Raw genomic sequence first — 24700 nt, forward strand, 5'->3', positions numbered from 1 at the left:
GAACTTGGATCTTTCAATATATGAGCAATCTCGCAGTGTAACACTCAAGCAAAGACACAACTGATGCGGTATGAGCTAAAGTTATAGAGAAACGGTGTGTGGCAAGAGCTTATAGTTAAATACACGTGAAGGACGTTGATATTCAATCTCTTAAAACTTTCTGCTTGCGATATTACCCTGTGCAAAAGTTGCGAATACGTAGCCAATTTTTTTGATGCTATGGTACTTCCACACATAGTCCGTATCTCTGGTGGCTCTTAGTCAAGCGTGAGACGAGAGTAGGGGCGCGGAGGACCAGGGGACAACTCTGCGGACGAGGTCATGTTGTACAAAAGGTATGAATCCCGAGCGTTGGCACTTTTTGTCTGGTTAATGGCTGTCAACCCCCGATTGAAGTTTGTGATGCAAATAGCAGTACAGACAACCGTTGCGGCAGTCAGTGCCAAGGACAACGAGGCGAAAAACAACATCATGCTCTTGCCGGCTGTATTTGCCGCAGACAGAATCACAATTCGGCTGATAAGATACGCGATCAAGGCAAGGTAGCTCATCTGTTATGTGGCAATTAGAAGGCATTCCAGCAATCCCGAGGAACTGAACAAGAGGTAGAGAAGCTCACAATAATAGCAATTGTACCAAAGGTTTGTTCTCGCTGGACAAACCAGACACCAAGAAATATCGCAATGATGGCGACAGGGATGAGCAGCCACGTCAAAGTATACTCTGGTTCTTTGAAGTGCACATATACTAGATCATATTGGATAATGAAGCCAATCAGAAAATAGAGGTTTAGTTTTATCAGTACCAGAAAAACCTGCATTTACCCCCTATTGTTAGCAAGTATTTACAAGATACTTCAGAAAAATGGGGAACACGACGGAGTCGATGTTACCTCATAGGCCAGATAACGCATCCGAGTATCCAAGCTGCCGTGAACGGACTTGTAGATAGCCCATGAATAGTCCCGGTGGATTAAAAATGCAATTGGGCATAAAAAAAGAGTACACAGCCCTGTAAATATGCATACAAGGATCTCTGCTGGCTGGACCTGAGGCCACACATTGCGTGTAGTATCCACCAAAGTCGGATAGCTAAAACGTGACTCGAACAGTCTTGCAGTAGTATCTCTCATGAGGAGAAATTGCATCACAGAAAAACCGAAGCTGCAGGCATTACAGATGCAGACTGCAAATAGAAGGATGTTATTCTTGTGGTAGATTGCGTCCAAGGATAGAAACAACTCAAACAGGCAGGCGAATATCAGAATGCCTAGGTTAATTGGAATCAAGTAGGACACCGGCACTTGATTGATGGTAGAGGTGACCCATCGTTGCCATTCAACGAGTATATAGCTGCCACGCAGGTTAGATGTGCTCGTGGTCACAAAAGGATAAGGGCGTACATCTCGAGGACGATGGTCAAGACTGCTTGTGCAAGTAATACGCTGCACAACCACCATTCATACCTCGTCGTCGGCTTATACATGCTCACTTGAGAATGTGATGGGCCACCTAACGACGCCGACTGTTCAGTTGATAAAGTCCATGCCAATACGTTCAGTGAATTTTTATTGTCCGCCTCCCACGTGATGATGAAGTTGGACTTGCATCCAACGACGGTGTGAGAATTCTCTGGCTGATTTCCAGGTTCGCCCTGCGTTTGATAGGGCCGTAGGCAGCAGCTACTACGGGACCCGATATAGGTTTAATACAGCCTATTGGTTCAGAGTGAGACATTTTTAGCTATTATTATTGAAACACCCAATAGTAATACATCTTTCCTGCCAAACGGATTAAAATCCTGGGTCAAGTTTTTCAAGGTGGGGCGTTGGAAACTATTGGTTTTGTGTCTGCCGGTCGGCCCACCTCAACATACCTGTCAGGGTCTGATCGGTGTCCGAATGGCTTAGCATTAAGTATCAATCAGGTCTGTGGAATCTTCAATCAACCTCAATTAATCGATACCCATGTCTTGAGACATTCCGTGTCACGGGTAGTCTTCCTCAACCAAATAGCCGATAGTCCCCTGTTGATCTCGTGCATTGAGGTAGATGGTATTGTACATCCCAACAGGATTCTTATGGTTTCGATACAGGGCAAGGGAGAGAGGTCTTACTGCCACTAATCGTAAAGCAGGCAAGCTATTTAGGTTGCATGTCGGCAGCTCCACCCACTAGTATAGCAATTACTTCATCCAGTCTGCAATAGATCCCGTGCCGCGATTTGCTGAAGTCTCAGCATGGCACTGTTCAGGCAGTCTGCTAACCGGAATACTCTACTCTCGTCCAGTGAGAACTTCCCAGCCAACCGCAATCGATAACACGAAGGTGCATGATATCTGCTACAAAGTTCTTGCAAGATCAATTTCCCAAGAATTGGCGATTGCACTGGGATCTATTCCGATTTCTGGTAGGTGTTTTTGAGAATATAAAATTCATTCAGATATATAGTACAATAATACAGGCAAAGGAAGAATAGGAAATCAGCATGCCAAGTACAACCTTGCTCAACTTGAACTCCACAACAAAAAGCAAGAGATAATATAATGTTCATCTCATGCCTTCCGGTCGGGAAATTTTCTTAGCATGTCACCCAACCGATCAATAGGTGCAGACATCAGACCAACAACAGTTTCATACGGTGGCCGGTCAGGGGCTGCTGGATGGCTTCGGGTAGGAATGAAATTCTTGGTGCGACCGAAAGAACGCGCCATACTTTCGGAGGCAGATTCACCAATAGCATGTTCAAGAGCCGGCAGATCTTGGCTTTCTTCCTCATTGATGTGCTGCTCTAAGTTCGCCCACAGGCTTTGAAGAGTAGGGATGAACTCGGTATCATCAGGCTGAAGGCCTTGAAATGTGTAGAGAAGCTCCTTGACCTGCAGTGTCACGCCAGTTAGCTTGATTCGTCCCTCAAAGAAACGAGGCTATAAGTAACCATACAATTTGGTGCTCCTCTCTATCGTGCTCCGCCATGGCCTTGCCGTTGTCCAGCTTTAGCTCCATCTGGGGATACACAACTAGCTCCTCGCCAATCGAGTGGCGGGCCAGCTCCCAGGTAAATTGGTTCTGCCATCTGACCCTGTCATCATTCGTTTTTGCGCCTAGAATTTGATGGTAAGCATCCTTCAGTTCGCGGTGGTCGTTCTTGATAAGTTCAGACACGCGAATCGCGGCAGGAGCGGTGGTCCGAAACCCACGCCTTGCGGTCTGAACCGTTTTGGAGAAGAAATTGGAGGATTGTGGTCCCCTGAATAATGTTTTCGAAAAAGAAGAAAGCGACATGATCGCTTGCCTGATGTAGTAATTTGCTCAACAAGTTGGAGTACTATTACGAAGTGCGCACTGTATTATACTGTCCTTGAGTTCGTGAGGTACAGCGCAGAACCGGTTTATAATGTCTGAATTTCGAGGTCCAGACCAGCTCGAAAGTATGACATAGGTGGTCACTACGTGTGCAGTCCGGCCAGCCAACAATGGTCAAGCAGTTAATCATGTTTTGTCTGCGCCTCAAAGTGAGAGGAGCCTAATGTCGGCATGATAGAACAATGACATAGTCCAGACGTCGTGATTTTGGCGGATGGTGGCTGTGCCGGAGAAACCAATAGGAATTTGCATAGGATCATTTCCATGCGGAAAAGCCCTCAATAACCGGCTTCTTGACCGTTGAGGTCTCTGGGATATGCTTGAGAGTCCTGCTGAGGGCTTAGCTTAGCCATGGCCACTCAGTCAATTTGCTCATCACGACGACAGTCTTCTTAAAGTCTAATCGGGGCGGTAGGTGAGGGAATGGTAACTCTATTTCGCGTGAGGTAACTGTTCACGGTTGGACGTCATGGCTGGGGCCGGAACCGCCCGGACGCCAAGGCAGGAAGTATAAGAACATAACTTCATGCCAGTGGGAAAGACCAGGTCAAAGAGACGACCATAATAACTTTCGAGTGATTGATTGGCAAGACGGCAAGCAATGATGGCAGCGCATCCCTTACAGGCCTTGGGGGAAGCGGTGGGAGCGGCGGGCGCCGACCCGCGCATCAAGCAATTGAGTTCGCTGTTTCAGGGGGCCAATGACGGGCCCGCCCGGACGGCGGCCAAGTTGACGGGGGTTCAGCAGGGCGGCAAGCGGCAGGATGACGGGCCCTACTTCACCAACAACGAGGGCATTCCCTTCCCCGATCCCGCTCACAGCAAGACGGCGGGTGGACTGCCCTTGGTGTCGGACACTTTCTTGCTGCAGAAACAGCAGCACTTCAACCGCTCGAAGAACCTGGAGCGGATGGTTCATCCCTGTATGTTCCTGCTGCTCCTCGGTGGTTCCTTCGCCATCTCGGTCTGACTGACGATGCACAGGTGGTAGTGGAGCTTTCGGATACTTCGAAACTACCAGAGATGTCTCCAACCTCACAAAGGTGCATACATCCCTTGGCCGCTCGGGAGAAGAGTGGAACTTGAAGGGAATGAAGCTAACCTGGACAGGCCGACTTCCTCAAGTCCTCCGGACTGAAGACGCCGGTCTTCGTCCGCTTTTCTACCGTGACTCTCGGTCGGGAATTCCCCGATCTGGCCCGAAACCCTCGTGGCTTTGCCATCAAGTTCTACACGGAAGAAGGAAACTATGACATCGTGGGCCTGAATTTTGTATGTGATGCGGTGGATCTCTTCCGTACTGCCTGATTGCCAGATCTCTGACTTTGTCTGATCAGCCGGTCTTCTTCTGCCGAGACCCTATTCAGGGCCCCGACGTGATTCGGTCGCAATCTCGTAACCCTCAGAATTTCCTCCTCGACCACAACTCACTCTTCGATCTATTGGCCAATACGCCCGAGGGGTATGTTTCGTTCAGTGGATGTGAAAGATGCGTGTCATGTGGCTGACAATGGATAGAAATCATGCCGGTATGATGTTTTTCAGTAACCATGGAACCCCGAAGGGATGGAGAAACAACCACGGCTACGGCTGCCACACCTTCAAATGGTAAGCTGGCTGACATGAACCTGTGACCTGCACCTACTAAACACTTGTAGGGTGAATGATGAAGGCAAATTCGTGTATATCAAGTATCATTTCTTAGCAGATAATGGCCAGAGACAATTCACCGCCGATGAAGCCCAGTACCACGGAGGGGCCGATCCGGACTGGTCCAAACGCGATTTGTGGCAGGCAATCGAAAAGGGGGAAGAGATTACCTACACTGCACACGTGCAGATCATGCAGCCCGAAGACGCAGACCCTGTGAAGCTGGGCTTTGATCCGTTCGATGTGACCAAGGTTTGGCCGAAGAAGCAGTTCCCGGTGAGTCCTAACTTCTCCGTCTTTTTCTCTGGGACGCCCTGGGTCACTCATCCATTTGATATAGCTTCAAGAGTTCGGTAAACTCCGCCTCAACAAGAACCCCGAAAATTTCCATCGCGATGTTGAACAGGCGGCGTTCTCCCCAGGCAGCATGGTCCCCGGCATTGAAGACAGCCCTGACCCCTTGTTGCAATTCCGTATGTTCTTCTACCGCGATGCACAATATCACCGAATCGGCATCAACCTCCACCAAGTTCCCGTCAACTGTCCTTTTATGGCCTCGTCCTATTCATCCCTGAATTTTGATGGTCAAATGCGCGTGGATGCCAATCACGGGATGAACCCGCAATATGTCCCGAACAGCTTTGTGAACAAGTTCCGACCAGATGTTGCCGAGGCGCCTTACCAGCTGGCAGACAACAACGTCGGACGCAAATCCCATTTCTACCACGAAGGCAAGCCTTCCGAATACGATCAGCCACGGGCTTTATATAAACAGGTGATGGATGAACGTGCTCGCAAGCAACTGCACGATAATACTGCCCGGCTCCTCCGACTCGTGGAGTATCCGCTGATCCAGATCAAGTATTTGGCACAATTGTACCGCATCGCACCGGAGTATGCAAAGGGCGTCTATGATCTGCTCCCCGAAAAGCCGTTTGCGTTTAGCGAGGTCGAGCAACGCGCTGGGGGTGCCGAGGCCGCCATGAAGGAGCCCAAGTTCCGCCCGTGCGCCCCGACTGATAAGTTGGTCGGAACGTGTCCGATGCAGCCGGTTTATAATGTGCGAGTGTAAGAAGCTCTACAATGGCTACATTGCTACTATATGATGTTTCCTACGATACATGTTCTCGTTTATATTCAGAGCTTATACTGTCGAACATAATCTGCAACAGACATGTTAATGCCATCCTGCTTACAGTGAATACTAGCGTCCCTTCTCTGTGTAAAATGTACAGCCAGTGATGCAGGCACCCTTGCTGAAGCGGCGATGGATCGGAGGTCAATAACCCTATGGTGCTCGAAAGTGGTTTTGACATGCTAGTAATACTCTGACGAGAATATATATATCTGTGCCGGCACGGCAATGGTACTCAACCAGTCGGTGTCTTAGGCCTCGGAGCACCCAATTGTCCGCAACCGGTGGTGATGGGCTCCCACTCATAATCAAAAAACGGACCTTAAGAAGATAGTGATGGTGACAGCACTTGTCCTCATACAAAGTAGATAGTTCTGCAGTCGTCCCGCGAATGATGACGCCGATCGATACTGTATTTGGAGATTCATGTGAAACCACCAAGAATAGCCCCACTAACTTGTTGATCAGGCAGACTTTGAAACCATCCAAACCCATCGTCCCGTCAGTTTTTCTTCCATGTCCACATTATCCACGAGTACTTCGCAAACAGAATACTAGTCACCACAAGCCAAGATGCCGGTTACTTTGACGACATCCAACACCAGACCAGAGGTATGGGGTACAGCCAAGGCACTCACGGCGGAAGACCTCTTGCAGGAGTCCTGTCCAGAAAACGCCCGTCGTTGCAAGCAGCTGCTCCAGAGCTCTTTCACCTCACAACACCTCGCGGAGAATCACATCAGCCCGTCTTCGAATGGCCTGGTCCATGCCGTGTTTCAGGCATATAGCTACCATCACCATCTGACTTTGCGACCGGAGGATGTATGGTTCGCCATCCTCTCCCAACTGAGCTTCTACATCAACGAGCATGCCGAAGAGTTGCGGTCGCATTTCGTGGCCCATAAGGGAAAGGAAGAAGTCTCCGTCACCACAGTGGGGACGATTAGCTCGGTCGACTTTGGAGCACTGGTCGTCCGAATGACCGAGGCCATCCAGAAAAAGGTCGTGGATCCCGACCTCCGGACATGGCTCATGCCGGCATTCAGCACCACCACCGCCAGTGACCAGGTCATAGCGGCGGTGCTGATAATGGGTGCCATGCAGCAATACTTCTCCTACAAAGCCTATCTGATGTGTGGCAATCCCACTGTGACGTTGCTGGGCGAGCGGGAAGACTGGGTCCAGCTGCTGAGCAAACTGGAAAAGCTTCCGGACTTGGGCACCGAGCCGGCTCAGTTTGCTCGTCTTCTCCGGCCTATCCTGACGAGATTCATTATCTCCTTTGATGATCCTACTTCAGAGTCCATTCGTGAATTTTGGGGCTTATGTGCAGATCGAATTTCATTCGGGAGTGGCCCGTCCTATCTGTCCGGGTGGGTCACCGCGTTCTGCTACTGGGATGAGAAAGGTCGGCCCATGGAGGATAAGGGCATATCGGGATGTGAACTGGATGGTGTCCAGTATCATCGTGTCGACATCACAGACATCCCGGGCGCATTCGCCTCGGTCCCGATGAAGGTGAATGATAATGGCACCGAGTATGAAACGGAGCTCGTGGCCGGAGTCATAGGGATCCATGCCAGCTGTGTGGGAGATGCAGGTGGCCAGCAGGACATGATTCAGCCGGCTTCGGGATGGTGGATATATGAGAAGGAACCTGCCGCAGAGAATCCGGAGTGAAATTCACCAAGGCGTGGACTTGACGATTGCTTAGGATAGATCAAAACCCAAGATAGTGATTGATTAGAGGATACATGACCTAATCTAATAGCTTCAATCAGCAGCCGCAGTTGGCTAACTTTGATTATAGGCCATGTAGTATTCCATTTATTTAATATTGAATCTCTGCGATGGCCTGAACACGGTAAGGTGTCCATGCAATATCCAGGAAAAAAGGGAAGATCTCCTGGGGTTCAGTCGGTGTGATAGACCCGCCCCAGGATATCTTCAAAGGGCTTCACTTTTGTCTTTTGGCGCATGTCATTTATCATTCTCAACTCCCACCATGCGCGTAATCAGGCTTTCCAGTTCTCAGAGTACTTTCTTCCCGAAGCTATTTTCCTGGTTATTACCATAGGCCCCGAGCACGGAAGAAGGAGGTAGAAGGCATCAGAGGTGTCTTATATGGTCAGGATCAGGTCTTGACTTGCATCAAGAGCATATCAACGCTTTATGTTGTAGGCCATGACTATAAAGTATTTCTATTCACAGCAGGATAGGTGGCCTTTACTAGGTGGGAAAAGGACTGATTAAAAGACAATTGACTAATTTCCGAAAGGAAAGCAATTTCATTAGTATAATTATGTATTCACTCAGTTAAAATACTATTCAGCCGCTATAAGGAGGCGAACTGTGGTGCATATGTTGGAATATCTTACAGGTCTGAAAATTGGTCTGAGCTGCTCAGGTGGGTGACTCCCTGCAAGGCTGGTGGGGCGTGCGGCTGAGCTGTGTTGACTAGATCGGCAGCTGTATAAAGGCCACAGCATAATAAAGACTTACTTTTCAGCTGTTGCCGATCAATCCTGCTATGGCCAGCTCAGATGAACGAGACATTACCTCATTCCAGCCCGACTGTGGCTCTTTTGGCCAATCATAGCGGGGATTCGGGCCGATACCTACTAGAGGATATAGACCGTGGACTACTAGTTAGAAATCTGTACCACCTCGGGTTTGGACACAAGAGTATCCGGACTTTTTGATCGGCTGTACGGAGGCGAGATTGACCGAGGACTACTGAAAGATAGGAATGTGATACATGTACTCCAACACCAAAGAGCAAGCTTTGCCAGTCTTAACAAAAGCAATAACTCAACTAAAATCCTTGGATATATATGCAGACCATTCTCATTTTAATGAGTGAGATCCAATTGTATCCTCACTCCAGGCTACATCAGCACGCAGACGCTATATCCCCTGTGCCCTCTACTTCGATTTACGATTTCAAGATGAAGTTCACTGCGACAATTGGGACTTTGATGTTCAGCCTATCAGCCTCTGTCAGTGCGGCTGTAACTGGGAACTGTACGCCAGGCATGAATTACTGTCAAGTCGTGCTTGACAATGTTGGTGAGTTGTGGGCCACTATTCAGCTTACTACATTGAAGTTGTGGATGAGGTGTACTGACATATATAGGCGGCAACCAGGATGCGATGCATGATGCGATAGTCCGATGGGGTTCCCCTGAAGCCGCTCGCTACCCAGGCCTCTGGGGTAAATACCTGTTCCATTGCAATGCCGACAAATCACTTAGTGTTGTTGAGACATGCCATGTCATCTGTATCAACAGTGGCGCTGGAAAGAGTGACGTCTGTGATAACCCGGTGTAGATGGTGCAACAGATGAGGGTGAAGCATGTGGCCATGAGTAGATTGCGAATTAGGCAGTTATTTGTCCATCATGTATCCAGATATTGATCGTGGACAAGAGACCAGGAATGTCGATGATAAGTCCTGTCACTCCTCTAGTCGAATGAATCTGAATAGCTCTAGAAGTTAGAACGAGTGAATTATGAATCCTTTATTTTTCATTATCGAGTCATAGGCTCCTTGGTAGCAGTGTATCACATAATAGCCAAGAATGCCCCAGCATGACACGGCTCGGGGATGATTATACGCGTAGTGGCGCCGTGGGAGTAATGCCCGCTACCTGTATATGTGCTTAAGATCCCATAATCAAGGCGTATTGGTATGATACCATGCTTATGTGGGTGACTTTGATAATACCTTGCTTTATACCCCGACCTGCTCCAATAGACCATCATACAGAGCAGATCAGCTACTCCATTTTCCCTGTCAACCTCCTATGCAGATGTGAGTTCATTTGCATTGTGCACAGTCATTCTAGTCTTCCACCAGACAATTTGCAAGTGCGACCGTACCCTCTTTGGTTTTGGGCAGTAGGACATACCCTCCATCAGCCGTGGATCCGTAATCAGGTTGTTCCGGATTGTCAGCACCATAAAGCCAACAACGAATGCTTTGGACTTGAACCCGGCAGGTACGCTAAGTTTACCAGGAAACTTCATGTCTGCCCAATGGCTATAAGTCCCGTAATATCTTCTTAGATACCTGACTGGGTTAGCCACGGGTGAGTCATCTTATCAAATCTACTTGAGAGTGTGGTCGAGAATCGCAGATGATTTAGAGCTTGTTTCATCCGACTGACAGCCTGGCAGTCGCTAGATACCTTTCTATAAAATGCATACTATGTTGTAGCGAGGGGGGTGCCTCAATAATTGTTGAAACAGTCATAATCAATGGCACTTTTAATGTCCTACAGTTAGTCCTGATACTGAATTGAACCTTTCAATTCAATATCTAAGGTAAAGTAAAAGATGATACAGAAGGTTACTAACTAAATGACAGGGTTCCGACTTCAACAAGTCGATGTTATCGCCAAGGTGAGTGACTGAAAAGCCACAGGAAAAGCTCCGGCTCAACCGCTCAAGACCCCCATGGGCCTTACATGTCAACGCCACTCGAAGCATCTTCGTTGACAACCCCGCCAGAAGAGGTAAGGCTAGCAGCATATGTAGCACTGCTGCCATGGCTGGCAGTAACATTGATTCCAAGGGTAATCCACCCAAAAACACCATCCTCGATCGAGTCTCCCAGCAAAGCATACTCGAAGAAGGGGTCGGAGTTGCTATCCTCTGTCTCAACGATGACCACATGATCGTCGGCATTCTCGGTAATGGCAACGGTGTTGGTGTTGTAGGGATAGGTGGCTTCAACCTGTGAGATCAAATCCTGGTCGAAGAACAGCTGGCCGATGTGAGGGATATGGCCTCCCGTCAGCGTGTTGTTGGCGAGGACCTCCGCACCCAGGTGGGCGATGACATGGACGTGAGTTGCGCGACCCGAGTAATGTCCAGGGAAGACGGTCTTGAATCCCGCGACGCCATCAGCATCAGTCTTTTGAATGCCACGGAGGAATGTCTTGTCGAGGTTGGAAGTGTCATTGACGTTGCCGTTCATGCTGCTTTGAACTCCGGAGTAAATTCCAGTGGAGTTGCAGTTCCAGACGTCCCAGTAGAGGTTCTGGATGGGTTCGCAGGTGTTGATGTCGATGAACTGGCCGTCAATGTAGAGAGGCACACCCGGTTCTCCGTCGGAGAGATCGTGTCGGATCAGCTCGCCCTTCACCCAGAAGGGGCCAACCTCACCCTCAGGAGCTAGGATACACACGGGGTCCTTTGAGAAAAGCTCCGACTCGGGAGTGTTGAGCGTCACATCGAGGGAGGAGTGGTGCGAGGTGTTGACCACCTGCTCCGTATCGCGGAGACCCAAGGAGCGCTTCTTGTACTGCTCAAACACGGCGGCGCGGCGAGAAGCAGCTCGTTCAAGGACGCCATTTCTCTTGAGCTGTCCGGCACACTGGCTCAGACTCCGGTGGGCGTTGTGCAGGAAGGCACGTTTGGAGACATCGGTGAAAGAGCTGGGTTCATGGGCTCCCGGGTGCGCCATAGCAAAACCGGCCAGCGACAGCGCAATTGCCTGCTTGAGCTGAAGAAGCTGCATTTTGAGATAATCGAGAAGAGATGGTTCGAAGAGAACGAGTGAGTATGAGTTGGGTTGTGTTTTGAAAGATTTGAAGACGAGCAAAAGCCATGCTTTATATATCCTCAATCTGTCGGGTTCGGGATGTCCGTGATCCGAAAGTAGACCGATATCCACGCAAAGCTCTCTGCTTGATATTGTCACTAAGGCATTCTGAACCGTCCCGAGGCCTGCAAACGCGTCATCGTCGTTGTATAGGATCTTGGCTGATCTCTTGTCATAGAACTCAACTGAAGTGAATCAGAGTCGGTGGGGAAGGAGAAGGAAGGTCGACATCCGTCAGTATCAAAAAGACGTGCGTGGCTTATGAAATGGAGGAAGATGATTGATGGAGGATATCTGCTCTCCTCGAAGTAGCAAATGGAGCGGAGTGGAGTTGGGATCAACCGGCTCTTGGCAGCTTCCGCGTCTCGGCACCTTTTTCCCCAGGATCGACACTTCATCTTGCCCTCTGCATCTTCTTGCCCGCGTCAACCTTCATGTTTAACCCTGGCAAACACCGGCCCTAGCGTTGCCGCTGACTAATCCTGGCTGAGAAATTGCAACGTCCTTACAGGAACCGCCAGAATCCAGGAGCATTAGACCGTGTGTCTGTTCTCGTTCCGGCCCGCTAGGCATCTCCCACTAACATGAGCGGCCAATCTTCAGTCGAGCGCCCTGGTGGACGAGCTCGCAATGCTTGTGATCTGTGCCGCCGGAAGAAGGTACGTGATTGCATCCAAATCAATGATTCATTTACTTCCTGCAAGTGGAGTTCTATGACATTTGAGTGCTTATCCTACATGACCACACTAGATTCGCTGTGACAACGCACAACCAACCTGTGAGGCATGTACTTCCGTAGGTGTGCAGTGCACATTTACCGAACACCCTAGCCTGCTGCGGAAAAGCCTCCGAGAGTAAGTACCGATGTCATTGCCATACTGGTGCGCTAACGGAAGTCATAGTCAACTCCTTGATGCCAAAGCACGGATACGGGACCTGGAAGCCCAGCTGGCTGTCCAGAACACCTCACCCACGTCTGATCAAGGAGAACGAAGTACTTCTCATGAACGTTCGGAAAAACTATGGCTTCCCTTGTTCGCTCTACATCATGTTTCAGACACATACAGCATAGCCACTTCGCTCGCGACATTCCAAGCAGAGATCGCCCATTGCGGAGTAGGAGAAGCTGGCTCCACCCAAAGAGCGTCCTTTTTCTCCACGGTCTACCAGAAAACGGGGGCCCAACTTGATCTCGACCATTTCCTAGCCCAGGCGGCACAATCACTCAAATTTCGGGGCCTTCAGAGCGGAACGCGCTTGAATCGGCCCCTGTCGCCAAAGTGGCCGCCCACATCTTTGGTACAGCACTCCATCCATCACTTCTCCCGGAGCGGATTGTATTCCATCTTCCCCCTTGTCGACACCGATGCCCTGAGTCGGTTGATTGAGGAGGGTGTACTGAACGACCAAGATGAAACTGTATCTGCGGCTAGCTTGGCCTGTCTTATCGCATTTACTGCGCTGATGAGTGTGATGCATCGGCTCAGCCCGGGTTTTGTCGATGCCGAACCAGATGCCTACATCCAGGCGGCGCTGGGCCTCGTACCTAGGCTGCTGTTGGAAAAGCCCAGTGTTAGAGGCATTGAAGCGATTGTGTTGATGGTATGGGATTGGCACAATGAACGGAGGGTTTGTGGCTGACTCTCACAGATGACCTATCTCATGCCCAATGGGCAAATTGAACCCGGCCAGCTCCTACTGTCCCTGGCTACTCGAATGATCCTCACACTCGGCGCGCATCGGTGCTCCGTGTTGGACAAGCCCGAAGGCAGACATCTCCGCGCCCTGTTCTGGTTTTGTTATGGGGCCGATAAAAACTTGGTCATCCGGTACAGTCAATTACTGCACTTCAGGGACGAGGATTGCGATCTCCAGATACCGGACAATTATGTTTTGTCCTCATGCGACAATCAGTTTTTCTCAAGACCTCTTCCTACCAACGAATTACTCTTTCCCTCTGACGTCCGACTTTCTCTGCTCAAATCCAAGGTGTATCACCTTCTTTATTCTCCCCACGCTCGAAGTCAATCCGAGGCCCGTCGCCTCCAATATATCCGTGAATTAGATCAGGAGCTCAATGATCTGAAGTCAACATTTCCCGCGAGGTGCTGGCCGGACCTGTTTGCCACTCCTTCCGCTCCTGATTACACGTTCCACGACCTGAGTATGCGTGGTGTGTGTCTGCACCTCGAATTTTACTCTTTACTAGGCAAGATCCACGACGCCAGTCATTCTCTGCAGGGAAACAGCAGCATTTCTGGCTGGTCCATTCTCCCATCTAGTGCGGAGCTGTTTCATCAGGCATCCCGGTCCATTCTAATATACATTCGCCACGTTCGGGGTTTCTGGAACTGGCATACTTTCTGGTATCTCTCCATCCTTTCCTGTTCGTTGAAGGTCACTAATATTATTTAATCAGGATCTATGCCCAGTTCTTACTGACCGGCGTCTTCTCCCTCTTCAAATGTATTATCACTTACCCTACTGCGCCGTCATCTGAGAACGATATTCAACTCCTACAGAGCTTAGCGGATATGTTCGCTGAACTAGATCACGAGGAGTCAGCAAGCGCGCGGGGACAGTTTCCTTCTATCTATCTCACGGTCTGCCTGATCAAAAGACTGATCTTCCTTGCCAAGAAGGCCTCCGCGAAGGCTACTGAGTGATTCTTGGTCATTGGCAGTAATCAGGGTCCCATTTGGACTTGCGCAACAGAGCCTATAACTTGACCATGCATGGCGTTGCGGAGAATTCGGGTTCATTCCTCGCTACAAGGTGATTGTCATCATCAACTCATCACCTTGGCTGACAATGCATCCTCCAGTGACTGAAGCAATGTTTCCATTATCGAAATAGCTTCTTGCCTCACATCCATATCTGTTCGCGATATAATAAGTCTGGAGATAGCCGCCGAAGCTTTACACTTTTCAGCATGACTATCGCTCTCGACAGGCTACGGATAGTAGCTATTTGTCTACGGAAGATACTATGCAATTCTAGGGGATGGTGATATGTCTCCCTCTTGTTGCTTCTCAAATATACTACACCAATATTGTGGCTTCTCGAGACCCACAGTATGACCTGCACTTACTGTACTTCCCTTGCTTGAGATCAATTGGTGTAGCTCTTTAGCAGGAGCCTGTACCTGGATACTAATATAAGCGAGAAGCTGCAGCTGGGTGCCACCGAAATTGATCTAATATGTACATAAGCTGGCCCGATCACATAGAGGGATTGTTCTCTCGTAAAAGTCATAGGGAGCCGCCACCTTAGGCCATATTTGTTTCGTTACTAACTCTTCTGTCCTTTTCCCATGTCCTCTCCGTAGTGTTTCCTTCGCCCTTCTTCACCGTTCCTTGTTTGTTCTAGGATATGATTGGCATCTACAACACAACCAAGCTCATCATGTCTCCCAACCCCGACCGCTCCCGGTGTAGATGAGCGCGAATGGGAAACAAAAGTCGCTGTCTTGTTCACCAGCCCGACGAAGCATCGTATGTATCGATATCTGAAGTGCCCCAGAACCTCACCCAAAGATAATACTACATATTACTTGTATGCTGCTTGTATCAGTTGCTGGAAATAAATATCTGGTGACTCTGCTAGACGTGATATTCACCTGCTGTTTACTTGGTATGTTTAGTCACACTGTCCTCCTCGGTCTTGTTGCCTGTCCCCGAACGACTAATAGAAATCGGACATCGGCTATAGGCGGGATGACTTGCACATAAACTCAAATTGCCGCGGTACGTGCTGAGACTATATATGGTATCGCAGATAGAGCCACAAGACAACCTGTGACAATCACATTCTTCTTCTGCCATCTCTCTCTCGCATATATTCCACTACGTTCCTTGACTGTTAGCTGTAGATGCTGGCTTACCTGTCCCTTTCTCAGACATGTTTGCAGGTGCGGAGACTCATACCATATGGATCAGGTAAGAACACCCTCTTCCGGTAGGCATTCGTGTTCCCGCCGACTCGTGGACGGAACAATGAAGTCATGGCATCACATTACACTTTGTTGGCTGATGGGAGGCTTTTTCATCGTGACCCTATAGGCGTAGGCTGCATCATCTAGACCGAGCCATAGTGTTTTGCCTCCCGCGACCGCAGAAACTATATCCTTTCTTTTAGTCAGTCCTTCTCGTGTACTCAGAACAATTTCATTGGCCTCTCCCCAGGTTTCTTGACCGTGAATGACCTTAATAATGATAGTATTATTGTGCGGATCATCAATGTCTGCTTTACTAAATCACCACATCTCTCATCGCCGACTGCTACCCTCAACAACTTCCCCGGCAGTTTCATGCCCTCAGAGATCACACTGTAAGCGGTCCAAACATGTCTACCATGTCTGTCCCACCTACTACCAGAGATACGGGGACCGAAAGGCGCACGTCCCTGTATGAATTGCGCCAGGTAAAGACGGAGGTGGCAGAGAATGACTGGACTGGGCCTCCTTTAAATGTATGGAAGGACGATGTAGCTATGGATTCAACATCCACTAATGCCTGCTGCAGGTTATCTACGCAGGGGTTGCGGCTCGGTTCCACCTCCTTACTGGAGCGACTATCGCCGTGGCCGTCCGTGATTCTACGTATTTGCTCGACTACGCTCAATTTACCTTCTCCACGAGCAGTCAAGGCCGTTATCAGGCCGAAATCGCTCAGTTTATTGTGGAGAAGATGAGGGAATACCAGGAAGCGCACGGCGAGAAGTTCATCGGTTTGGCAATGCCGACCGACCTGGCGGAACGATGTCCGGATCTGTGTGCACGCCTTTGGTCCGAGCTGGATATCATCCCTATTGTGCTCCGGAAATCAGAGGAGAAGTTAAGCTGGGGGATGTTTGAAGAACAATAACCGCGCGCTTCATTGGATGAGCTCACTGAGTCCATTGCGAGAAAATGCATCCGGTGAGTGCCACCATTGCCTATTCTCAAATGTTTTTTTCTCCAGAAATTTTACTAAGTTAAATAATATATTTTCCTGTTCTATAGATTCACTTCTAACAAGAATATAAAAGAAGATATTAAATATTTTTTGAATGGATTTGATATATATAATAATAAAAGCTTACTGGAAGAGATTAGTATTATTACAGGTATAAATTATAGAAACGGATTATAATTATCTTACCCTTTAACTATTTTGCTTATAGTTATAAGTTTAATCTTGTCAAACCCTAGGATCGCTTCCCTGTCCCTGTTAGCTTAGCTTTACTGGTATTTGTAAGTAAGTACAGACAAATATTCTGTAGCTAAGTTTCTAAATATATAGTTATTTAAAGATAGTATTATTGAGCACAAAGATCAGAACTAGCTAAGTATATGAGGAAGTATCTTTATATATTCTTTCTCCTAAATAATAACTTGGCTTTGTCTGAGCGCTGCCCTCATCGGTGCTTTCTGCCTGGTGAATCTGCCTAACTAGTAGGCTGACTAGCAGGGGTCCGTAATAATAATCTAGTAAAGTCAGACAGGATTTATAGATAACTATTAAGTAATCTTTATATATTTCCGCCACCTGATTAAAGTAATTCTAAATATTAGTGAAGTATATCTTGATTAATAACCTGATCTCAGATCTACTATTTCTGTTTAACTGTCTCCTGTACTTAGTTTGTAACTATTATAAGAAAAAGTCACTTTTATGATCCGCGTCGTATGGAATCTAATTCTCTTTTCTGGTTAGGACTGATATACTTAAGGCGAGTCGGAAGATTACTCAGAGAGAAAATCTGGTTCTATCTTGGATTAAGAGCTTTGGTCTAAGTTAGTCTATATCTAAGATTTTAAAGATATTGATAGGCTTGAATGATAGAGCTATAAGATATTAAGGAGGGAAAATTGGATAAAGGAATAGAATCTGAAAATATCTTAATTAGTATCAGAGAGCTTAATAGAAAGAATATAAGTCTTGCTGAAGTAGAACTGGATAAGGTCATGATAAATGGCTGGCAGTTTTTACTGTTCTAACTTAATAAATCCGGATAGCTTAAAAAAAAGATATTTAGTTTTAGAGAATAGTAAGCTGGTTCTTATCTCGCGCCTTTGGTTTTTCTTTTCTTTTTCCTTAATATAGATTTTAAATATATTAAATTACTAGTGTGTCAGACCGCGTTGTCGTACAAATGGGTATAGGCGGGTACCTAAAATCCAGTCAGACTTAATAATTCTATGAAACTCATCTATAATTATCAGAAAATATAACAGTTAAATAGGATAGTCCTTAATACAGATAGAGCTGAATAAATATAAAAAATCTATTAAGTCAATACAAAGTCTGTCTAAGCGTCACGTCTATCAGAAATTCGGGTACGTGTTATTTACACCAAATATTCATGGAAAGACACAGGAAGCTTAATTAACTCCAAAAACTTACAGAATCTCAAGGGTTCACAGAGTCATATCAACAAGACCAAATAACACAGGATAATGTTACCAGTCGCAAAAAGAGGGCCCCCGTTACAGACAATAAATATGCACGTGCAGTTAATTACTGGATACTGTCTGTGTTCTCCTCTCCAAGAAAGCAATTACTAACAACTACTATATAGATACTGTCCAAAGGCCTGCCAGAAGACCATTATTTCAAGCCCGACAACCCTTCCCTACCTATACAGATGCTCAAACTCTTTCCTGAGCGCTACACTATTCTCCGTGAGAGTAATCTACCCAGCCAAGATACTATCGTGCATACCCTTTCTTGCTTCATGAGTAAGTGGGAGAGAATAACATCGAAAAAAAATCCCCGTCTCCCGGAAGGAAGATACCTATAATGTACAGCCGAGTCCCAAATCCTGTTTCACAATTTGCTGACAAATCAGCATATCAAAAATGTACTCACTCCTAAGTATGGGCTTCCTACCAAACACCGAGAGAAATATCCAATAACAAAACTGGACCTATACACCCCCCAGACATTTATATAAAAACAACTGGCATGACTACGTGCATGAACATTCTAGATTCCAAGCCGCATCCTAGCACTATTCGCATCGTCGGGAGCTAGAGCAGGTGCTGATATTAAGTCTGGTTCTTACAGAAACTTAAATAAAGCTCTTTATTATGAGGTTTATAATCAATGAGAGTCTTAAGATTAATCATATACTAATCCTTAGAAGCATCTCTCATTAAATTTAAAATAGGACACCTCTCAGCAGAAGATCAAGTATTGGGTCACAATGGACCCGGAGTTTCTCAAAGGCAATCGCTACAAAGATGAGGGATTAATGTAGGTTTATCTATATATTAACTGACAATGCACCAGTAACTAACTATATCCAGCCCGAAAAATTGGATTGGCGAGCAAAGAATATTAGGAAGAAATTTCATATTCTGGCTTATGGTGTGTGGTATTGCCGATAATGCCTTCAGGGGAATCCAGACTCTTGAGGAATTGCTCGAGAAAACTCCGCCTAAGGGGCGTGAGTCATGGACCCTCGAATAGACTGAACGCGCTCGAAGGTTGCCAGTATTCCGCATGGTGGGAGCTTCTGGCCCTCATCCATCTCGTGCGTTGACGTTTTCGTCCCTCCGGAATCACTATATCTCTCTAGCGAAAAGGGCCTACTTTCGAGATACCTTGCGAGTCCATGGAGTTCGAGCAGGTACTGCAAATGCGATTGATCGTAAGTTGTCTTATAGTCTCAAATAGGTTTCTGGGCCAATGCTAAAAGACCAACAGCGAAAGCGTCAAAAGCGGCGCGTACACAAGCTCTAGAGCATCAAAATCCCGACACATTCTTGAAGTATCAGTCAAGATTGTAACAGCTTGATATTGGCGCGTGCTTCTGAGAAAGAAGAAGCTGACCATGAGTCTCGTGCAATGGAAGAGAGCATGGTTCATCATCGGGACCCTAATGTGCCCAGAAGCTCGACGCTGCGAGTGTTGCTGAAGTCGAAAGAAACCCCTATATGATTGCTATATATCAGCAGATTGATGTTTTAAACAGCAAGATTGGTATGGTTGCTGAGCGAGCCAAGTTGTACAACCGCCAAGATCCGTCGAGCTAAGAAACGGGAGTTTATTGAGAATTGGTGGAAGAATTCCTACGATGAATATATCGCTGGGAATGAGTTCAAAGAACGAGATTCAACTGATCTTTTTCACACCTATCGCAATTACATGCCAGCGAGAGAGCGGTTAAAGATGAACCTTCTCCAAGAAGCACCGATCCACAGCCGAATTGGATGGAGATGTCTGCACGATATGCTGGATCTTATCACATCAGATGAGAGAGTGGCATATTATCCTGGGGAATGTTCAGTTGACGGGAAATGCCGACTATGTCTCAAAGAATGATCAGCTGCGTTATATATCGCTCAGGCGGCTTACTGGGGCTAATTTTTACAGTATCAATAAAGAATATCGCTCAAAACATATACTACAGTGTAGGAGGAAATCATTGAATGCTGCCCCTTATTAACAGAGGTATACAAACGGCAAGAGAGCACATCGACGGGTCCATCACACTTCCCTCGAATGGTGTGTTACTTATGTGCTAAGTGGTTCCACACGGATACCGACTGGAAGGCGCACTGTGAATCCCACCTTGACGGTCTACAACCACGATGCGGACATCTCACCTTCCGGTTTACCTTGATTGCTCCTGGATTCTGCCCTTTTTACTTAGGTAACGATACCAAGCGACCAGACGAACGGTTCCAACAATGGCGGACAAAGGCTACATTACTGACCCATATCAAGAATCACTTGTCGAAGATGGATTCGTCAAAGCTCATTAAGTGTCCCCATCCATGCTGTTATTATCGATGGTATAGTGGCCACGTGAAACTGCGACACCACTTCTTTAATGCCCACTCTATTGATGAACCTCGCCGAAATTGTACATTAGCTTAAAGGAAGTGGCTTTGTGACGACAACGAGGAAAATCTAGAAAAAACTCAAGGCGGCCAGAAAAGAATAATTTAGCATACATGTGGCAGCGTTACAATATCAGTGGTGCAGAGTTGTATTGGCTCGATAAGGAGCGGAGAGCTTTGTCGCTGGTGTTCTGTTATGGTCAGAGCCATAGTTGACTCTCCATCGTTTTGTCAAGCAAAATTCAAGGACGCCGCCAGCAAGCAGATCTCTCAATAGAAGAAGAGGCTCCTTAGTGCTAGGGTTCCAAAAACCTGTTGCGCTACAGTCCTCCATCACAGTCACCTCATCATCCGACAGATCTGAATGAAGAATGTATGAATAATCTGCTCGCCGTGTACTCTCCGGTTGTCTTGAAATAGGCACTGATTCAATACCATGGCCACAGACATGCTCCACTACCTTTCTAAACAACTCCAGGGCGGCCTTTTTATCAAGTAATCTTGTTCGGGGGAAGCGTCCAAGGCATTGCTCATTCACTTCAATTGACCCAGGAAACTTCTTTCTAGCGTCTGGAGCGTACACCCTTACAAGATCGAGCAACTGCTGGGTGAGGCTCCACCTTTGTGGACTCAACCCCAACGGTGGCTGGGATCCCATAGCGTAGATTAGCTCAAATCTTGGGCTGAAGTTCTCATCTCTCTCATCTATCACATCACGCGATGACACGCGATGACACGCGGAAGAACTCGAGGGTCATTAGAAGGCTCCGGCCCGTGGCTTCTTTGCCAGTGACAAAGCACTCGAGGCACATGAGCTTTAGTGATAGATTCTGTTCGGGTTGAACCAAAAGAACACTACCTTCCGTCATACACTCCAAACACATACGTTCGATCTCTGCAGCTTCAGCTTCACGTATCTTAAGCGGACGCGAGATAGGTCAAAGATATACGCGACGCCCCAAAAGTCCTCACAGCTTCGAGACGAGCATCTCGAACATCTGCTTTGATTAGGGTCTTGCCACAACCACCCGCACTGGACATGACCCGTCTGCTAACACGGCCGCCAACACAGGGACAATAACTGAATACTTTCCCTCTCCCATCTTTAGCTGCAAGACAACATTTTCACCCGGCTTTGCATTCCTTATCTGTTTGGAGATCTGCTCTTGAACATCTCGAATTAACATGCCATTTTCGCCAATAGCATGAATGCCTCTTGAAGGGCGACGTGGCATGCTTTTTTCCCAGCGACGTTCTCGCTACTGCACTGCGCGACGATCTCAAAGATTGGCAGATGGGCTTGGTAAGGTTGCATTCGGACGTTGACGCGCGAGAGATGCCTCTGTCGTGAAGTTGCGAGGGGTCTACTCTTTGCTTGTGCAACATCGTGCGAGTTCCATTTTCCGTCCATTCAAGCTCCTATCGCCGTAACTGCTGTTCCAACATCCACGATAAAAAACCAATTGCAATTCGCCGCCCTTCGCAATGTATTCGATATTGAGCTTGAGAATGTGTCATCCCGAGCAAATAGCCTGGTTTTGAGAGAGACCGACGTGGAGACGGACCATCAAAGCGGGTCCCATGCAAGAAACCACCTTGATGATCGATGCTAGGACGCTTCTCCGACTCTTGGTGCGTGACCATCATCTGTGATAATATTAGGGACTGTGTACTAATGTTCCGCATAGTAACTAGTTTATCGACGTCGGACCTCCCGGTTGTACCAGCAACCACCAATGACCGCGAGGGGGAACGAGATCAATTGGTTACCCAAAGAAGCGTCTTGAGAGTCCAGCCAGACACGGGGTCACAGGCACCAGGTGATTCTCTCTGCCTCGGTCCAATCGCCACAGCCACAGAAGCAGACCCGGGTTACTCATGTAGTAAGTGGCTTATGCCCCTATTACTCCCAGCTTTACTAATATATCATAGGACGACCTGGTAGCGCAGTCGATAATTCAATACTTGATGCACATGGTTCTCAATTATACTTATCTGGATGCGAGGACGAAGAGCAGACGACAACAAAAGACGGTGCTCCAAAGCCACACAACGCCCAGCTATCTTCGCCAGCCTTGTCGAACCCTGCACCACCTGCGAGCAAATGTCGCACTCGAACTAATCAGCCCATGGAATCCTGTCTAAGGACTTGTCGTCCCAGGCAGCATGCCGTGGAGAGCAGACGAGGGCCTTGACGGTTAGTGCGTCTAATTCGCCGACCGCCACGCCCAGCAATTTCTCAAGCAGAGACGTCAGCACCGACTGTGAAGATAACAACTCTGTCTTCCCTAGCCTGAACCGGCAATCACGACGCAAGGAAGATCAACTGGTGTTAAATCCGCCTTCCCGCCGTGTACTTCGCCCTCGCCTGAATACAGAACCCCAACTGGCGCGGTCTGCAACAGGTGGTATTCCCAGTCCGTCGATCAGCCAGATCGATAACAGGAGTTTCCAAAGTTACCACTGTGCAGCCATCACACCATTTTCACCAAGCTGCCGCTGGCGGCGAAGAACACCCGCGGAAAAGGCTTCGGCGGGACCTAACCCCCAAGCCTGCTCAGAGCATCTCGGTTTGCTCCCACTGTCCCTCCGAAGATCGCATAGGCGCATCCAAGGCTTCATCTGGAGTCAACCTTCTCACTGCTCACCGAATAACCTGTCCGCTCCACCATTTCATCATAAGCATCGATGCCCTTTTTGGGTAGGATTTATTTACGTAGACCTTGTCCCTTGGAAAACAGATGGAACGAGTCCTCCGTTGTGGCGCTCTCGTACAGGAGCGCTTGCAAAATATTGACAACTGGCCGCTGCCAACACTCTCACACGATTCCGTAAATATAGCACGCCAAGGCAGTCGGAGAACCTATGATTTCCACTCATCATACGATTCTCCGGGATGAACTTCCAGCTCTCATTATTGGTTCATTAATCAGCCACGATTGCCCGCACAAACCATGCGGCGCATCAAACCCTGGCGAAAAGTTTGCGTTCTTTTTTGATTCCTTGTTTTTGGTCTGTCCCTAAAGAGGTGGTCCCTCACTGGCTGAACAGATCACCTCGGCTAATGGAGATTCACGGCAGCTTCACTATCTTGAGCATACCATCGATTGTTATCAGATACAGATTGAAGCTATTCATTCCCTGGTCTCCCATTCTCTGGGGGTAAGATATTCCGCTCCGGTCGTGTCAATTTCCTAGGAAATTGTCGCGACATCAGTAGGCCGTCAAGGCTGCATTCTGCGGCTTAACCCGCTAGTCCTCCTATGTGACTTAATTACTGAAGGACCACGTAAATGAGGAGAAAATATGGACTTCATGCCGGACGGGAGAATATATGCAACAAGATTTCAAGTTGCCTCACCGCAAGATGTTCATCGATCCTGGTTAGAAAACTACATAGGGCAAAGGCTGCCGAAGATGAGAACAGAATGAATCACAAAAGGCGCAAAGGGCGGCTTAGTATTGGCATGGCTGCCTTTCCCCGCCTTAAGCAACTTTAGGTTTAGTCATACAGACCGTTCGAGCCCAAACGGAGTGTGTACACAACATTGTTAGTGGTCTCTTCATGCCTGCGTCCTCAGAACAGCGGTAGGTTATTGGCACGGGGAAAGGCGTCAGTCATCCGGACGTCAAGCATTACCCCTCGCCAAGAGTGCAAAACAGCACAATGCTCTTCGGATCTCGACATGTGGCGTTCCTTCGCAGGAATAATTCGCTAAGTTGGAATTTTCGTCCTTCCAGTCATAGAGTCTGCAATACAGAGTCTGCAAAATGTTAAAAGGAAGCCTGACTCACAATTAGCCTCTAGAGAGCTCTTCTCCAGAACCAGACCGACTACCCGATTCTGAAGCCTTCAGGAAAACACTCAACGTGCGATTGAAAATCATCGGCAACTGTCCTGCATGAGTACTTATGGCTACTATCGAAGAAACCCTCCTGGTTGCGGCTGGTATATTGCAAGCGACTACTAAAGGGATCATATCATCGGTATGAACAAAAGGAAACGCTTTGTGCCAGTGATGATTCTAATGCCCTTAGAATATTGTGAATACTGACTATGTGCGACTCCCTGGCCAACCTAGCAAGGAAAAGGCAATATTTGAAGAGTCTCTCT

The 24700-nt window shown here is 47.8% G+C and overlaps 10 protein-coding genes across 10 annotated transcripts; 6 read left to right on the forward strand and 4 right to left on the reverse strand.

Moving 5' to 3' along the window:
* Window positions 1-257: 257 nt before the first annotated feature.
* BO85DRAFT_369153 (uncharacterized protein) lies at window positions 258-1485 on the reverse strand (the record flags this gene model as incomplete). The annotated part of the gene is made up of 4 exons (XM_025655904.1): window positions 258-551; window positions 620-814; window positions 893-1352; window positions 1403-1485. 4 exons carry the CDS (start codon window positions 1483-1485, stop codon window positions 258-260), a joined length of 1032 nt encoding a protein of 343 aa, XP_025517314.1.
* A 934-nt stretch (window positions 1486-2419) lies between these two features.
* On the reverse strand, window positions 2420-3337 carry BO85DRAFT_448292 (HHE domain protein). The gene is made up of 2 exons (XM_025659902.1): window positions 2942-3337; window positions 2420-2877 (listed from the first exon to the last, which is right to left on the reverse strand). The coding sequence occupies exons 1-2, from the start codon at window positions 3281-3283 to the stop codon at window positions 2554-2556; spliced, it is 666 nt and encodes a 221-aa protein (XP_025517315.1). The 5' UTR covers window positions 3284-3337; the 3' UTR covers window positions 2420-2553.
* Window positions 3338-3965: 628 nt separating this feature from the next.
* Window positions 3966-6113, forward strand: BO85DRAFT_395115 (catalase; the record flags this gene model as incomplete). The annotated part of the gene is made up of 7 exons (XM_025656947.1): window positions 3966-4287; window positions 4349-4407; window positions 4475-4636; window positions 4702-4826; window positions 4883-4972; window positions 5023-5290; window positions 5355-6113. The coding sequence occupies 7 exons, from the start codon at window positions 3966-3968 to the stop codon at window positions 6084-6086; spliced, it is 1758 nt and encodes a 585-aa protein (XP_025517316.1). The 3' UTR covers window positions 6087-6113.
* Window positions 6114-6647: 534 nt separating this feature from the next.
* Window positions 6648-7953, forward strand: BO85DRAFT_448294 (DUF4419 domain-containing protein). The gene has a single exon (XM_025659903.1). The coding sequence runs from the start codon at window positions 6723-6725 to the stop codon at window positions 7827-7829; it is 1107 nt and encodes a 368-aa protein (XP_025517317.1). The 5' UTR covers window positions 6648-6722; the 3' UTR covers window positions 7830-7953.
* Window positions 7954-9020: 1067 nt separating this feature from the next.
* BO85DRAFT_395121 (uncharacterized protein) lies at window positions 9021-9678 on the forward strand. The gene is made up of 2 exons (XM_025656948.1): window positions 9021-9218; window positions 9286-9678. Exons 1-2 carry the CDS (start codon window positions 9098-9100, stop codon window positions 9477-9479), a joined length of 315 nt encoding a protein of 104 aa, XP_025517318.1. The 5' UTR covers window positions 9021-9097; the 3' UTR covers window positions 9480-9678.
* Window positions 9679-10613: 935 nt separating this feature from the next.
* On the reverse strand, window positions 10614-11672 carry BO85DRAFT_486988 (intradiol ring-cleavage dioxygenase; the record flags this gene model as incomplete). The annotated part of the gene is made up of 1 exon (XM_025663423.1): window positions 10614-11672. One exon carries the CDS (start codon window positions 11670-11672, stop codon window positions 10614-10616), a length of 1059 nt encoding a protein of 352 aa, XP_025517319.1.
* A 668-nt stretch (window positions 11673-12340) lies between these two features.
* Window positions 12341-14796, forward strand: BO85DRAFT_395124 (uncharacterized protein; the record flags this gene model as incomplete). Its single annotated transcript, XM_025656949.1, has 5 exons — window positions 12341-12415; window positions 12507-12610; window positions 12659-13358; window positions 13407-14122; window positions 14176-14796. The coding sequence occupies 5 exons, from the start codon at window positions 12341-12343 to the stop codon at window positions 14420-14422; spliced, it is 1842 nt and encodes a 613-aa protein (XP_025517320.1). The 3' UTR covers window positions 14423-14796.
* A 1304-nt stretch (window positions 14797-16100) lies between these two features.
* Window positions 16101-16621, forward strand: BO85DRAFT_486990 (uncharacterized protein; the record flags this gene model as incomplete). The annotated part of the gene is made up of 2 exons (XM_025663424.1): window positions 16101-16226; window positions 16280-16621. The coding sequence occupies 2 exons, from the start codon at window positions 16101-16103 to the stop codon at window positions 16619-16621; spliced, it is 468 nt and encodes a 155-aa protein (XP_025517321.1).
* Window positions 16622-18128: 1507 nt separating this feature from the next.
* BO85DRAFT_356693 (uncharacterized protein) lies at window positions 18129-18440 on the forward strand (the record flags this gene model as incomplete). Its single annotated transcript, XM_025655494.1, has 2 exons — window positions 18129-18272; window positions 18318-18440. Coding segments are annotated over 2 exons (267 nt in total), but the record flags the coding sequence as incomplete, so codon positions are not given.
* A 3153-nt stretch (window positions 18441-21593) lies between these two features.
* BO85DRAFT_368326 (uncharacterized protein) lies at window positions 21594-21773 on the reverse strand (the record flags this gene model as incomplete). Its single annotated transcript, XM_025655863.1, has 1 exon — window positions 21594-21773. The coding sequence occupies one exon, from the start codon at window positions 21771-21773 to the stop codon at window positions 21594-21596; it is 180 nt and encodes a 59-aa protein (XP_025517323.1).
* Between the last annotated feature and the right edge of the window lie 2927 nt (window positions 21774-24700).

This window comes from Aspergillus piperis, assembly GCF_003184755.1.
Source record: "Aspergillus piperis CBS 112811 unplaced genomic scaffold BO85scaffold_6, whole genome shotgun sequence".
NCBI lineage: Eukaryota > Fungi > Ascomycota > Eurotiomycetes > Eurotiales > Aspergillaceae > Aspergillus > Aspergillus piperis.

What these genes read in the sequence shown, in the direction of transcription:
- BO85DRAFT_448292 (XM_025659902.1), bottom strand. Translation starts at nt 3,283, where the DNA reads ATGTCGCTTTCTTCTTTTTCGAAAACATTATTCAGGGGACCACAATCC. An exon ending in ATAGAGAGGAGCACCAAATT is followed by an intron (nt 2,878 to 2,941) that starts GTATGGTTACTT and finishes GTGACACTGCAG; the next exon opens with GTCAAGGAGCTTCTCTACAC.
- BO85DRAFT_448294 (XM_025659903.1), top strand. Translation starts at nt 6,723, where the DNA reads ATGCCGGTTACTTTGACGACATCCAACACCAGACCAGAGGTATGGGGT.
- BO85DRAFT_395121 (XM_025656948.1), top strand. Translation starts at nt 9,098, where the DNA reads ATGAAGTTCACTGCGACAATTGGGACTTTGATGTTCAGCCTATCAGCC. An exon ending in AGTCGTGCTTGACAATGTTG is followed by an intron (nt 9,219 to 9,285) that starts GTGAGTTGTGGG and finishes TGACATATATAG; the next exon opens with GCGGCAACCAGGATGCGATG.